Raw genomic sequence first — 15,253 nt, 5'->3', positions numbered from 1 at the left:
ACTTTAGAGAGAGAGCGGAGGAGGAAGGCGACGACTCGTGCAGAGTGGGGCCAAAGAGAGAGGGAGGGAGCGCGGCCATGTGGAAGCCATGGGCGCGCGTGGCATGGTCGCCGTGGCGTGCTTGCCTTCTTGGCCCTCCCCGTCGGCCCCACGCCCACGCTCACGCCCATGCCCGTGCCCGCAGCCATGCGCCTCAAAACCCCATAATATAGATTGTTAAGTGTGTGCCATCGATTTAAAGCGCTAGCGTGATAAACTAAATTCAATAAGAATAAAAATGTACTATTGGAATCTGTTGATTAGTGTCAAAGTTGTACTCGAGAAATTATGCCAATATTCACCACATCAACCTTTTTAAATTTAAAAACATGCCAAAGTACCCACCCCTTGCTTCTCGTCCTTTTTTTTTTTGAGAAAGCTACGTGTTCATATGAAAATACGGTTACAACACCACATGTAGCTTCGCAAATATAAGGATTTGATCAACCACTACTCCATCAATATGCAATTTATGTACGTATAGACATGCTTTTGTATCATATAAATCGTATATTGAGAGCGCAATCGGTGGTCAAACGGTGTTGACGAAATTCAGTTTACACCATAAGTTAATGAACAGATGGAGTAGTGGTGGTACCACCGGAGCAGGAGGAGAGAGGAGGGCAGCGGCCACCCGATCGACCGTGTCGGCAGTCGACCACCCAACGTATTTACATACGTACGCACGCACGCACGCGTGTCGAGTGCAGCAGGAACAGACCGCGACCCGAATTGCATGGATTTTTTCGTGAAAGGGTGAGCGAGTCAACGGTCGCCATGCAACGTCGCGTACTCGCTGACACGTCTAGACTTTTGTTTTTCTTTTTCTTGAGGACCTCGCACGTCTAGACTTGGCCCTGTGTTTTAATCTTGGTTCAAGGAGGGCCCGTCTATGTCTATATCTATGAGCGATGTATAGATAGATAGATACGTCTGTCTTCTGGAGGCGGCCGGTCGGCGTACGTCGTCGATCCGATTCCGATCGCCGCCGTCCGAATCCATCTGGTCTCTGCACGCCATGGACGGACGGCCATCCACATTTGTGTGTTTGTTTGTTTGTTTGTTTTACACACGTAGTACGAAAAGCAAAGAAAGAGGGTGCAAAAGCAAAGGTGCCGGCCGGAAAGAAAGGGAGAGGGATCTCCCCATCCTACAACAACGGACGGACGTCGGCCCTCGCCGCCGCTTCTTCTCGCCACGCGTGCACGCACGTACTACGTTCCACGGCCGGCCGCAAACAGCATAATGGAATCGCGCACACGGACGATCGGTCAAACTTTACGAAATTTGATTTGAGGCAAATCTTATACGCCAAGTAAAAAAGAAACGGAGGGAGCATATCTCATTTGGCCTTCTCGCAAAGAAAAAAAGTTTGTAACGTATGCCCTGTCTAGATCATTTTTATTCGCACTTAGCAAGTGTAAAACATCGCCCTTTCTTTTGACAATCTGTAAAACATGACCACTTTTTTGCGAGGGAAACACCACCCTTTCTTTTATCATACTCGCAGTTACAATTTGTATAAGCTACTCCCTTCATGTCACAAATAAAGTGATATTTTGGACACTGCTATGGTCCTTAACACACGTAACTTTGAGCAGCAATTATTTTTTGTGATGTACTACGTATGAAAGCAAGAATACCGTACTACAATTCAATGAATACGTTCCCGGATAAATTAAATATTATACTGTACTACGTAGTTATTTTCGAATTTGCAGTCCAGACAATCGGAATGAAGTCCGTACTCGGAGTTTTAGTAATTCAACTACTAAGCACCGACTTGATTGCAAATACAAGTTTAGTTTTGCTATTTGAGTGAAATCAAAATCAAGTCAGTCTGTAAATAGCAGTTCAATTTTTGTCCCCATGGTTCTTTCTAAGAAAGAGATAGATTTATGCATATGCCGCCAAATATATCGCTGGATTAAACAGGAGTACTCACCTACGTGCCCAACACCTAGTGCGGATGGATGCCTAATCCAAAGCTGCACTTTTCTTGCCCTCATATAAAAATCTCACTTGTTCCTGTCTGATCTCTTCTTCTAATTAATTAATTAATTCTCACGCGGGAACACCGGCATAACCAAGGCGATTTAATACTACAGCCAGTGCCACGTATAGACGATGGACAAATACAACCACTCACACGAAAAGATCCACACAAGAGGGATTCGAAAACGATTGACACAAGAAAGGATCGTACCACATGGTTGTGCCATTGTTATAAAGAGTAAGCACGATAAAATAAAATTGAATAAGAATAATACTGTACTATTAGAATCTCGTGATTACTGTCAAAGTTATATTCGAGCCATTTAAAACGAGAACTAATAGGTGAGAATCCTCATGGACAACATATTAAGGGGCCCATCTGGGCCAGATACCGAAATTCGTTCCCGACGGTAACCGAACCTCGGTTAGCAAGGATGTGACACCACAACCTTGCCAATGGGTTACAACCATGTTGATGTTCAAAACAAAGCTTTGATTTAAAGCAGGAGGAGAAAGTACTTGCTTTGTTCCTCTTTCAACGCGTTTCAGTTTAATTAAGGTAAGTAATTGCATTAACAAAGTTTAATAACACACCTTAAATTAAGGACCCTCTTAGATGGTGAACGCTCCTTGGCGGATAGCATTTACGAACGATTTCCATGGCAATTTTACTTGAGGAGGATGGCGCAATTCCTTCACAGGGAAGGCTTTTTTTTTGAAAAATTGTTGTCGTTTGATCTAAAAACATTTGTAAGTTAGCATTGTCCGTGAACCAACATGTGGTTGGATGGTTAGAGGGGCAGTGGTATCCTAAGCCCACCAGGGTTCAAATTCTGGTGCTTGCATTATTCCTAAATTTATTTCAGGATTTTCGGCGATGCGTTTTCAGTGAGAGGAGACGTTCCCGTCGACGACGAGGCGTCTATGGCGACTTCATAAATCACAAGATGATATGCCGGGTCAGTCTTTCGGAGGTGCTCATAGGGGCAGGGTGAGCGTATGCGCGTATGTATGAGCGATTGTGTCTCTACTCATGTTCAAAAGTTAGCATTGTCCCTAAATTATAAAAAAAATCTTGTGGAGTAGCACTTTTATTATTTGTACATTAATAGCTCTATATAAAAGGGGTAAAAGAAAAGAGAAAAAAAGGAGAGAGGCAGGAGGCAATAAAAGCGGAAGGAGGAGAGGAGAAAAGCAGAGGAGGGAGGCCAAATCCCACAACTTTAGAGAGAGAAAGCGGAGGAGGAAGGCGACGACTCCTCTCGTGCAGAGCGGACAGAGAGAGGGAGGGAGCGCAGCCATGTGGAAGCCATGGGCGCGCGCGGCGTGGACGTCGTGACGACACCTGCTTGCCTTCTCGGCCCTCCCCACCGCCCCACGCCCACGCTCACGCCCATGCCCGTGCCCGCGCCCATGACCCCGCCGCCGCAATGCGCCTCAAAACCCCATCTTTGACCCGGCGGGCTCCGTGAGGACCCCTGATCCGGGCCCAGCCATGGCGGAGGCGGCGCCGCCCAAGCTGCTCTACATTGCCGTCGCCGACGGCGGCGGCCGGCGGGCCTTCCGGTACACGCGCCCCGTCCTGCAGAGCACCCTCCAGCTCATGGGCTGCAAGGCTCGCCACGCCTTCAAGGTCATCCCCCACCCCTTCCTCCTTCCCCCTTCCCTTTTTCCTCTTTGCTGTCTCTATTGCTGTCTGTGATCTTGATCCCTCCCGAACAATGGAGGGCCGCCCGCCTCCGATTGGAGGCCCTCGTGCGACCTGACGGGACACGCTCGCGCTATGCCGCGATTAGATTAGACTGAGGACGGAACTGCCTGCTCCTACTCTGTTTTAGATGCCACAGATCCTCCATGGCCAGCACATGTGCAGCATGGTGTTCTGGCGCTGCTGCTTGAATTGCTCCTGCCTGGTTCAGACGATGCAGTTAGGCATGCCCAGCATAGTGTTTGACATGGGAAGGTGACAACTGCCTCTGCCTGCTTCTATTATGTTCTAGTAGATGCCATAGATCCTTCATGTTCATTCATGGACAGCACATGCCTAGCAGAGTGCTGAATTGATTGTTCTTTGCTCAAACGGTGTTGTTAGGCATGCGTAACTTAGTGTTTGGCGATGGGGCGATTTTGACATGGGAAGGTGACAACTGCCTCTGCCTGCTTCTATTATGTTCTAGATTCCATAGGTCCTTCATGTTCATGGACAGCACATGCCTAGCAGGGTGTTGAATTGGTTGTTCTTTGTTCGAACGATGTTGTTAGGCATGCCTAGCATAGTGTTTGGCGGTGGGGCGATTTTGACATGGGAAGGTGACAACTGCTCCACCAATCGATGAGCATACCACGTTCTTGGCTCAATCCAATCCAAACTCCCCCGGGCCGGTCCACTTCCCTTGGATTGGACAGGAAACTCTCATATCCTTTTCGCCATCTTTTGGCCAGGGTCATTCTTTGCAACAAAAGATTGGATCTGATTCGGCGTATTTCGGATGCGCAAAACACACCGTTCCTTTCCAAGCTATTCTTCTTGTTGCAGACTGAATTTGTCTTTTGGTGATACTTTGCTTGGGGGTCATTATCAGCACATACTGTCAGGCAACTGTTGCCCCTCTGCTACACCTAGTGTGAATTCCTATTGCTTTCTTTGCTTTATTATGCTCTGATGACAGAGACGGCACCGTGTTATAGTGATATAGACATCTAGGCTTTGCCTTGCCATGATCTTTATGCTCGGGAACTGTAGCTTGACGGGCTACCGTTCTAGTCTGTATCTTGGAATTGACCTGAGCTCCGGTATCAGGTTCTCACTTGACGTAACTTTCTGTACTCTGATTTGGTGTTGGCTATTTGGCATATCTTGTTTTCCTAATCGTCCATTTCGATTAGCTTCCTAAGCAAATATGCATCTTGGAGTTGACCTGAGCTCTGGCATCAGGTTCTCACTTGACGTAATTTCCTTACTCTGATTTGGTCATCACTGTTTGGCGTATCTTGTTTTTCTCATCGTCCATTTCGATGAGCTTCCTAAGCAAATACGCATCTTGGAGTTGACCTGAGCTCTGGTATCAGGTTCTCACTTGACGTAATTTAATTTTCTTACTCTGATTTGGTCATGACTGTTAGGTGTATCTTGTTTTCCTCATCGTCCATTTCGATAAGCTGCAAAAGTAATATGCCGGTCATGTGCTCAACTTTTTTTATTGGTGTGTGGAGTTTAACAGTGTTTTTTGGCACCGTCAGATTAGCAAGAGAGTGTTCAGTGTGATGAGGAGTGAATTCTTGGATGTGTCGAGATCGGATAGGGCTATTAAAGATGAAAATGCCCCTAGCCTAGGCATTGGGGAAGATGCTGAGATGCTTAACACAGAAATTCCAGACGCAAGTAGCAGCAGCTTGCCCTTCGAATTGTACAAGACGCAGACAACGATTCTTGTTTCAAGAGAGAGGTTTCTGAATATCGTGTGTGACGCACTCTCTTCTTACAAGTATGTTGGACCAAACCAGAAGGCTGACTTTCTTCTTGCTTGCAGGTAACTTTACCCTATCTTTTTCTTATTGAGTTCATACGAATTACTAGCAATCCAACTAGCATGTTTATTCATCAATTTAATTTACAGCTCCTAGTCGTCTATATCTTCCACAACTGAACAGGATTAGGATAGACATTTATGCTTAGCATGCTTTGTTAAAGTCAAATGATTCCTTTGAAAAAAGCCAAATTATTCTTATGAGCACGGTGCATGCATTATGCTCCAATGAAATATGCATATATTACCCAAGTCATTTCAGGGCACCCATAGGGTAGCTACTCGATGAATTCAACGGCAGCTAATTTTTGCAATTCTGTCTTTTTCCAATTATTCTTATCAGAATTAAGGAGAAAAAGGAATCGGTGACAGTACTCTTGTGTGGGACAAGCGGATGCGGCAAGTCCACCCTATCGTCTCTGTTGGTATGTTAATTTTCTAACCTAAGAGTCAGCCATTTCTGAAAGGTGATAGCTAATACTATATATAACGCCAGTGACACAGTAGTTTGGTACACACAGAAGCATTTAATGATAAGTATCTGCATGTCAAATACTCCCTCCGTCTCATAATGTAAGACGTTTTTTGACACTACACTAGTGTCAAAAAACGTCCTATATTATGGGACGGAGGGAGTACGTACCAATTTAAAGCGCTTTGATACCTTTCCTGCTCTGTTGTGTTTCTTGTTGCTTTTAGAAGATTGCACTGTAAATTAAAGAGATACGTGATGCTGACTCCTTTCTGAATGCTAAATACAGTCTGTTTGTTTTATCCAGGGTAGTAGATTGGGCATGACGACAGTGGTTTCTACTGATTCTATACGCCATATGATGAGAAGCTTTGCAGATGAAAAGCAAAATCCTCTTCTCTATGCGTCAACCTACCATGCAGGAGAATACTTGGACCCTGTTGCAGTTGCTCAGTCAAAGGCTAAGCGCCAGGCAAAGAAGCTCGCAATGGTTTCTAATCCTAACACAAATGAAGGCCAAGATGACACTCCAGATGTTAAATCTCGTCACGGCTCCTCAGTATTACCTCCTAGGACCGAGCTGATTGGCAGCAAACAAATGGCAATAGAAGGGTTCAAGGCGCAAAGCGAGATGGTCATTGACAGCCTGGACAGATTAATTACATCCTGGGAAGAGCAGAAGCAATCTGTTATTGTTGAAGGAGTTCATTTGAGCCTCAATTTTGTGGTGCGTACTAGTCCAGAAGCAACACTGATATTCTATTACAGCTCTTGCGTCGTTTACCTGTTATATATTTTGTTGCACTGATGAATTGACTAAGCTATATTTTATTTTGAATATCTAATAGATGGGGCTAATGAAGAAACATCCTTCCATAATACCATTTATGGTATACATTGCAAATGAGGAGAAGCACATGGAACGGTTTGCTGTGCGCGCAAAGTACATGACACTGGACCCAGCAAAGAACAGATATATCAAGTACATCCGGAACATCAGGGCTATTCAGGAATACCTTTGCAACCGAGCAGACAAGCATCTTGTGCCCAAAATTAACAACACTAATGTTGACCAGAGCGTGGCAGCGATACACGCCACGGTTTTCAGCTGTCTTCGCCGGCGAGAAGTTGGGGAGCAGCTGTATGACCTCAACACAAACACTGTTCCTGTAGTGGATGAGGAATACAGGAACCAGCGTGCAGCTAACTCCTTGGGTTCCAAGGGCATGTTCCAGTTCATTCAAAGGAAGGGGTCTTCGAGGAATCTGATGGCTCTCCTTAACCCTGATGGTTCGGTGACTAAGGCTTGGCATGTAGATTCAGGTGATGGCAATGCTAATGGCAGTACAGGCAGTGGTAGATCAGTAGGGAATCATATGGTTAACCCATCACAAATTGGGAAGGCAGAGTCAGTTAATCTCCAGTTTGGTTCTTTTGGGATTAGCGCGTGGCTGAGTGACACAGGCGGTGGCACCAGCCATGCTGGAAGTGTAGATGACCTGAGGGCTGATGGGATCGAGACAAGCGGTAGATACTTCTCCTCATGCTGCAGCTCACCAAAAACGTCAGACTGCGCCTCCAAAGAGGTATGTGTTGTGCATCAACACTAAGATATGTTTGTTATTAATACTGACAGTAATGTGTTAATGTTTTTTTAGTCGATTGCTGATGCTATACATTCCGATCTAACGACTGCTCTGGTGACCTTTCTCCAGCATATGGAGGATTATTCAGTCTATGGTAGTGAAGAGGATGCTGACGACCCACCTGATGCTGAAACTGATGAGGATCTAACTGATGAAGAAAGGGATGCTCATGAGGTAGCTACTACTCCTATGTTATACAGCAATTTTCCCAGTGGGATTTACTTCTATTGTGGTAGCAGCCACTTGATTGCAGTTGCTGCTTCCTAAAACTCTTGCAAATACATTGTGCCTTATACCAACCAGGAATGGCAGTTGAAAGCGTGCCTCATTTCAAAGCTAAATGTTTTCTGCACCAACCATTTCCTCCAGATTGAAGCGGGCTCCGTCGACGAGCACTCCACCAAGTCTGACGAGGAGTACGACGACCTAGCCATGCAGGACGTGATGGGGAACGGCAACTGCTCCGACGACGACGAGCAAGCTGCAGGGTACGGCACCAGGGGCTCACAGCCCATGGAGGAGAGCATCCTTGGAGCAGATGGCGCCGTGGTGGAGGGCAGGTACCACCACAACCTGGACCTCTTCACGATGTCCAAGGACGTCGCCGCCACAAAGATGCCGTGCGCGTGACACAGCCTAACCCGACCAACCCCTGGGGGAAGAAAGACACCACTGCCACGGTTCACTGTCAGCCGCGGTGCTCTTGGGCACATTCTCCGTGGTGCTTAGGAGTCTGCACCGGTTACTGTACCCATATGAGCTTATGTTGGTGGTTGTGACTGTTAGAGGATCTCATGCTTGGCTATATATAGGAATCCTGGGGCTTTGCCCTTTTGTCGAAACTCGAATAATGAAAAGTTGAAATTGCATTCTGAATTTGCGCAAGAATATATTCTGTCAGAAGTCGGTGGACACATACTCCACCCACCAGTTTCGAAATATAAGGCGTATTTTAACTGTGCAAGATCATGCTTTGAACAACAATTCATCTAATTACATTTTAGATCAGTTATGAGTTGTGACACAAATTTATTTTTCTAACCGAGGCAACTGGGTGTAGTTAACATTAGTTGCCTCACTATCTGTCAGTGCAACAAATTCAGCCAATTCCTCTCTTTCAACGGCTATTATGAGCGTGCAAATGTTCCTGTGATGAAACTAAGAATATTAGTCAAATAATGTGAACTCTCAATGAAAATATTTTATGCATCGTTATGAGGAAATAAGAGGAAAAATATGTCGCAAGTCGAGAGACAGCTTGAAAGAGTAAAATTAGCAGGTGGAGATATCAAACAATAAACACCACGGAAAAAGATACATCGACCACACATGACAACATAATAAAAACATTGGTACTTCCAGAGCTGCATGCAGACATTTCATAGACAGAACATAATAAAACATTGGTACTTCCAGAGCTGCATGCATTCATTTCATAGACAGGCACTCATTTGATATCTGTGAAACCTCCTTTACAGAGACTGAAACATTTGATTTCTGCGAAACATCAGTAAAATAGGAAATCTTTACAAGAGATGGAAACCTTATACACTGATGAAACCCAAGGCAAAAGGATCTACAGGTGTCCTTGCTTCCCATCATCATCTAACCCTAAATATTTCAGCTAATTTTGCTTCCATGCTTTGCCTTTCTTATATATATATTTATATATGTATCTTACTCGAAGAGGAAAAAACGGTACAAATATACAACTTCTCTCCTTTTGAACAAGCAAAATCTCTTCTCTTTCTCTTTATTCCCAGAGGCCCCCTCCTTTATTTACAATCAAAGGCTTTCGCGAGCTCCGACGACGGCACTGGACAACGACTACTGGTAAGGCTAGCCTCGCTATCTGTCTGTACAGGGGTTATTCTGTCAAACTAACCATTCAATCTCTGCAAGACTGCGACGAGACCCCGATACGCCTTTCTGCAAATGAGAAAAACAAATTAAATCCAAATGGAAAAGGGTTTGCAAAGGCATGCAGATTATGAAGCAATAAGCAAACGCCTCCATGACCATGCATCTTAAAAAGGAAGAAGGATGAATTGCAGTAAGGATGACCAAGAGGGGCTTTGGAATCTGGTACCTCCTGCGGCTATAAGCTTCTCCACCCGGGCAACAATATGTTTCCCGTAGGTGTATCTCTTCAGTGCGTTAAGGTGGACCTTGATACGCGAAAGAATCAGCTCACGGTTGTGGTCGTCGCAAGTCTCCAAAACCTTTTGCACTACATAGTTCGCAAACTGGTCTTTCATCATTGCCTGGAAAGCAGAAGCTAGACGTCAGAAGACTGAAATTGCCCAAAAATACAAGCTTTAGAACAATAAAGGCGTGGTATCCACATCTGCGCCTTGAAGCAGCAGATGAGGAAACGGAAAACAGTTTCACACATATAGCATGCTGAACAAATTCTGTTCCTCAAGACATAGACAAAACAAGAAATAGCTTGTGCCAATAATTATACCAAAATTCAGGAGCCACAGCACATAAGAGCTATATTCATGTAGTCAATAAATATCCATTTTATTTCTACACAGAGCAAGTTCTGCAACAAAGAACCAGTATGCTTAAACAGCTGGTTGAAAACACACCTGTAATGGCTCATTCTCATCAGTAGTACCAAGCATTTCATTAATTAGAATCTGGCGCTCCTCAGGAGAACCAAAAGACAGACACTTCTCAACAACGTTGGAAGCGAATTTCTGTTGGCTCATCTTCACGATCTGTCCAGCAAGCTGCTTAATTATAGAAGTACGTTCTTCTGGTTTCCCGTGTTGCAAGACATGCTACAAAACAAAGAAACCAAAAGCCCTTTGTGTAAAGTGGGATACATGAAACTTTCAACTAGGTAATCGCTAGTCTATACAGTAATACGAGAAAGTGGTAAACAGAAGGAAAAAAGTACAAGAAAGTGGTAAACAGAAGAAAAAAACTCTCCATATATAATATCATATATCGGCATGATAGATCACACCGAACAAATCAACACACTTGGTGGTACTGGGCAGAAAGTATGAAGAAAACAGTACAAGCACATTCGGTAATTAGAAACTACTTCCAACGAGATATAAAAACTAGAGAAAGAGCATTTACATGATATGTAACTGCCAACTTGATAGAAGAAATCCAACATAAACCATCCCTCCCACTAATTTAATATACTAGGCCTGAGTGAAATTGTTCAAACGACAAATATTTAACAAGTAGGAGTAAATGAATAAGCATCTACCTGGATAACATAATTGCCATACTGGTCTTGTGTCAAAGGAACCACACACTGCATGATCTCCTCCATCATGGCATTTTGCGTGCTTTCATCATCACAGTGCTCCAAGACTCTCTGGTGGTAGTCAATACAGGTAGGTAAATTTAGTAGATTGTGAATGAAACGCATCCATTAAAACCAGATATAGGTTGATATAGCACCTGAATAACACGGCAACCATATGGATGGGTGGAAAGTTCAACCACTTGTCCATAAAAAGCAGAAATGATGAACTGTATCCTTTCTTGAGGGATGCATTCTATGCACTTCTGGATTACATGGTTGCCATTCTGATCACGAACCAATTTCAAGATAATTGTGTTTCCGTCAAGCTCCAAAGCCATTTGTGTTTGTTGCTCCACACCAACCACTTCTAAAGCCTACAGAAAAATATGATGTCCCTAAGACTGTAAACAGCTGTCCATAACTGATTTGGTAGGAAAAAGTTTAGTTTGTAGCAATACATACCTTCTGAATAACCCGGCAACCATACATTTGTGTACTCAGCGTATATACATGACCCTTGAGTAGGTTTGCCAATTGCTTCTGTTGTGGTTCAGTCCCATACTCGAAGAACTGCCAAGAACAACAAATTAGGCTGAGGTCTTAAAATAATAAGATAACCTCGAAAATCGTTAATAAGTAAATCAATTTGTTCGATACAAATGCATAAGATAGTTGCTCACCTTCTGTATAACATAGTTTCCAAAAACATCAGTCATCAACGTTCGTGCTTGGGGAAGTATTTCTGGAAAAATCATGTTCTTCTCTTCAGTAGAAGCTGTTTCAAGTTTCTGCTGTATAAAGCGACTCCCGTACTGATCCGAGCTGCAGAGGGAGAATCATATTAGTATCCCACATAAAGATAAACACAGCAACTATACTCAGTTTAAATCCAGGAAGTAATACCTGAACTCGACCACATGACCTACAATATCTAGCAGCTCAAAAGATCGGGTCTTATTGGTCTTGAATTCCTCCAGCAGAGTAGACTCACAAGCATTATCTACCAGACCATTCTCTGAACTCCATGATCCCATAGCTCCTCCAGTGGTGCTCCTTGCCATGGATGGAATACGTGTTGTTAGCCTATCTCCTTGCCTGGCATGACCCTGGGGAGATGGGATAAAATGGCTAGATGTTGGACTTGATAAATATGCCATGTCCATGCCATATGCTTGTTCACTGCCATAAAGAGTTGGGCTAAGACCACCAGATTTGCCCATGTATGGTATTCCATACTGTAGCTTCTGCTGAGCAAGTAATGATGCAAGATAAGCCTTTTGATATGCAGCATTATCCATGTGGCCTGAACCAGAAAAGTTACTTCCCCGGAAAGGACTCATGCTTCCAGCTGCACCAAGGGGAGAGTTGGGGTTTGCCTGCAAGTAAGGGGCATAGACTGCATCCATTGGTTGGACCTGATAACCAGTCCCCCTTTGATTTGAAAGAAGGTTGGCATATTCACCATCTGGACAGGAAAACACAAGTCAGGAAACAATGGGAACACACACACACACACACACAGGGAGAGAGAGAGTACCAGTATTCAGGTGATTATTCAGCATGGACGAGCCAGAACTTCGTGAATTAGCCTTTGCATGTCGTCCAGGTACATCAATGTTTGAGCTATCACCATTCAGGTTTTGGTAGAGATACACAGGTCCAGTCGGGCTCAGCAAAGATCCTTTCTTGTGCCCATTACCATGCTGTGATTGTGTAGGGAACTTACTGTTGCTTTCAGCTGCCAGTTTACTCATATTTGGATTACTCAAGTTACTGCTACCATTTGGAAAGACTGCATATTCCAGGGCATTTATCGGTTCTTCATCAGCATTATGAACTAAATTATGTGGAGAAAACTGTCTATGCTCCTTCGGAACATTATTAAAGAGCACGTCTCTTTGATCGCCACCAAAGTTCTGGTAAATATGATTTTGCACATCACTTTCTAAATTGGCCATGTTGTTCCCCGAGAGGTTTAAACTGGACATAGCAGATAGAGCTGCTGCAGTGTCAGAACCATCATGATTACGAGAAGCAACATTTCTGCCTTCAACCATTTTATCAGCTTTTCCCATCCTAACTCCAACTGGAGGAAGGCAAGGGCTTGGAGCCCTCTGCATCAACTGAGGGTCAGGGGTGGTGCTTCTTGAGATCGAAGAGCCTACTGCAGAAGCAAATGTGTGCGACATTGAAGAACCTAAACTTTGTACCCTGACAAGACTGGGTGAAGCCGTTCCAGACCGAAAGCCATTCATAGATTCTGACCTACTCTGAAGTTGTGCCTTTGATGACTCAGAGGACCTTACTTGATTTGGGCTCTCAAAAGCATTTCGGCTATTAGAGCGTGAAAGATTCTGGCCCTCAAAAGCATTCCGGCTATTAGAGCGTGAAAGATTTGGGCTCTCAAAAGCATTCCGGCTATTAGAGCGTGAAGGATTTGGGCTCTCAAAAGCATTCCGGCTATTAGAGCGTGAAAGATGACCAGCTTTAGAAGCAGGATGGCTAATATTTTCCTGTCATGGAAACCACTGTAAATTAGATAACAAAACAAACCGGGACTTACATGCTAGTACAAAATAGTCTTACAAGTGATGCATTGTAGGAGTAGCCTGTCAGTATAAGTGCAAAGACAATTTAATTCCATTCATATAAAACATGTACTTCTACTTAAGGTTAAAGAATCTATTGCAGAGCAAATGCAATAAGAAAATATTTTCAACCTGCAGGGCATCCGCAAAGCTCTTGCGACGGGAGGCGAGGCCATTGACATCAGACAACCCAATAAGCCCATCAGCGGCTTGCCCGAGCCACTCCGATGATTGCTGACGTGCGAGGCCATTCCTTTCACCTCTGCCCATCCTATCATTCAGGAGATAGTCCACTCCGTTGGCTTCGCGTGCTCCTGGCTGCACCGAGAACAGAGAGCTCCCACCAGTGGCCTCCGAGGGCCGCCTCCTCCAGTCCCCGATGCCCCCGGAGGCAGCCTGGAACCTCTGTGCCACGCGCCAGTCCTCCTTGGACACCATCGGCACCGGCAGCCTCGGGTTGAGGTGCTCGTTGTTGTAGTAGTACTGCAGGTACGCCGGGTGAGACAGAATCTCCTCCTCGGATAGCATGTCGGCGCCGCCGAGGCCGCTGTTGTCGACATGGGCCGGGGGCGCGGCAGAGAAGAGCGTGCCGACTGCGGCGCGGGCGCCCTGGACGGTGGGGGGAGCGCTGCCGCTGCGGTACATGCTGAGCTCCTCGGCGGAGGTGCCTCCGCCGCCGCCGTGGTGGTTCTGGTCCATGAGCACCGCCTGCAGGTCGCGCTCGAGGTCCTCGAAGGTGGGGCCCGCCGGAGACGGAGCCATCGCCGCCGCAGCCTTGTTGGTCACCTAGCCGGCCGGCTCTGTTTCCTTCCTTCCTTTCCGCCTTCGTTCCCACACGAAACCTGAAACGAGAAAACACCAGGACGGTGATTAGAACTCCGAATTTCACACCCAGATTAAGGAGGAACGCGCACGAAGCTTGGGGAAGAAGAACTGGATGAACTAGAGAGAAAACGATCAGAAGCAGAGAAGCAGAAGCAGGGCCAAGAAACCAAACACGAGCGACATGGAATCGGCTGAATTCCAAGCTGATTTCGTCAATTTCTCTACCCGGATAGCAGCAAGAGGAACCCCAAGAAAAGAAATCCCACCTTTTAGGGGCGGACCTGCCGAGGGTTCAAGCAACTGAACCCCTAATTTCCTGGGAGAAAAAATCAGCAAACCCACTGGCTACTCCGTCGAAGCAGCGAACAAATCGGCAACGACGGGCGGATTGGGGAGGAAGCAAGAGAAACATCAACAGACTCCGGGAAGAATAATAATCCAAGCAGGTCGAGTTAGGGTTCGTCACCTCCGACGGACGGACGGGGGGAATCAATCGGAGCCCCGGCGGACGGACGGATCCCCGCTCCACGCCAGTCCGGCGGAGCGGCGCGGCGCGGACGAGGAGTGGGGGGGAGGGGCGGCGGCTGCGGGAGGAGAATTCCTGGAGGGTTCGGCGGGCGGGCGGGCGGAGGGGGGAGGAAAGGGGAGGGGGGGCTGGGTGCTGTGTTGGTTTTGTTGGTCGATCTCCTCTCCTCTGCTCTCCTCTCCTCTCCTAGGCTAGGCTAGGCAAAGGCAAAGACAAAGGCAAAGCTAGTGGACCGAAGAAGAAAAAACCAGCCTTGGCGGATTTGGTGCGGCTTTCCTCCTCCTGGCTAGGTATACTAGTCCTATGCACCCTTTTCTTTCCTTCCCTTTCTCTTTTCTTGTTATGTGCTCTTTCTTTTAGG

General features: G+C 45.8%; 2 protein-coding genes across 2 annotated transcripts; one reads left to right on the top strand and one right to left on the bottom strand.

Annotated features, from left to right (window-relative positions):
- The first annotated feature begins 3,218 nt into the window (after positions 1-3,218).
- On the top strand, positions 3,219-8,551 carry LOC125515482 (P-loop NTPase domain-containing protein LPA1). The gene is made up of 7 exons (XM_048680953.2): positions 3,219-3,667; positions 5,275-5,564; positions 5,905-5,986; positions 6,341-6,760; positions 6,882-7,619; positions 7,749-7,853; positions 8,049-8,551. The coding sequence occupies exons 1-7, from the start codon at positions 3,530-3,532 to the stop codon at positions 8,307-8,309; spliced, it is 2,034 nt and encodes a 677-aa protein (XP_048536910.1). The 5' UTR covers positions 3,219-3,529; the 3' UTR covers positions 8,310-8,551.
- Positions 8,552-9,072: 521 nt separating this feature from the next.
- LOC125515481 (pumilio homolog 1) lies at positions 9,073-15,019 on the bottom strand. The gene is made up of 11 exons (XM_048680952.2): positions 14,833-15,019; positions 13,674-14,383; positions 12,491-13,466; positions 11,857-12,418; positions 11,634-11,775; positions 11,416-11,523; positions 11,109-11,327; positions 10,912-11,022; positions 10,274-10,468; positions 9,769-9,943; positions 9,073-9,608 (listed from the first exon to the last, which is right to left on the bottom strand). The coding sequence occupies exons 2-11, from the start codon at positions 14,301-14,303 to the stop codon at positions 9,568-9,570; spliced, it is 3,159 nt and encodes a 1,052-aa protein (XP_048536909.2). The 5' UTR covers positions 14,304-14,383; positions 14,833-15,019; the 3' UTR covers positions 9,073-9,567.
- Positions 15,020-15,253: the final 234 nt, after the last annotated feature.

Source organism: Triticum urartu, chromosome 6A (assembly GCF_056163025.1).
Source record: "Triticum urartu cultivar PI428250 chromosome 6A, HENAU_Tu73, whole genome shotgun sequence".
NCBI classification, from domain to species: domain Eukaryota; kingdom Viridiplantae; phylum Streptophyta; class Magnoliopsida; order Poales; family Poaceae; genus Triticum; species Triticum urartu.
This window is presented reverse-complemented; position numbering and strand designations above follow the sequence as displayed.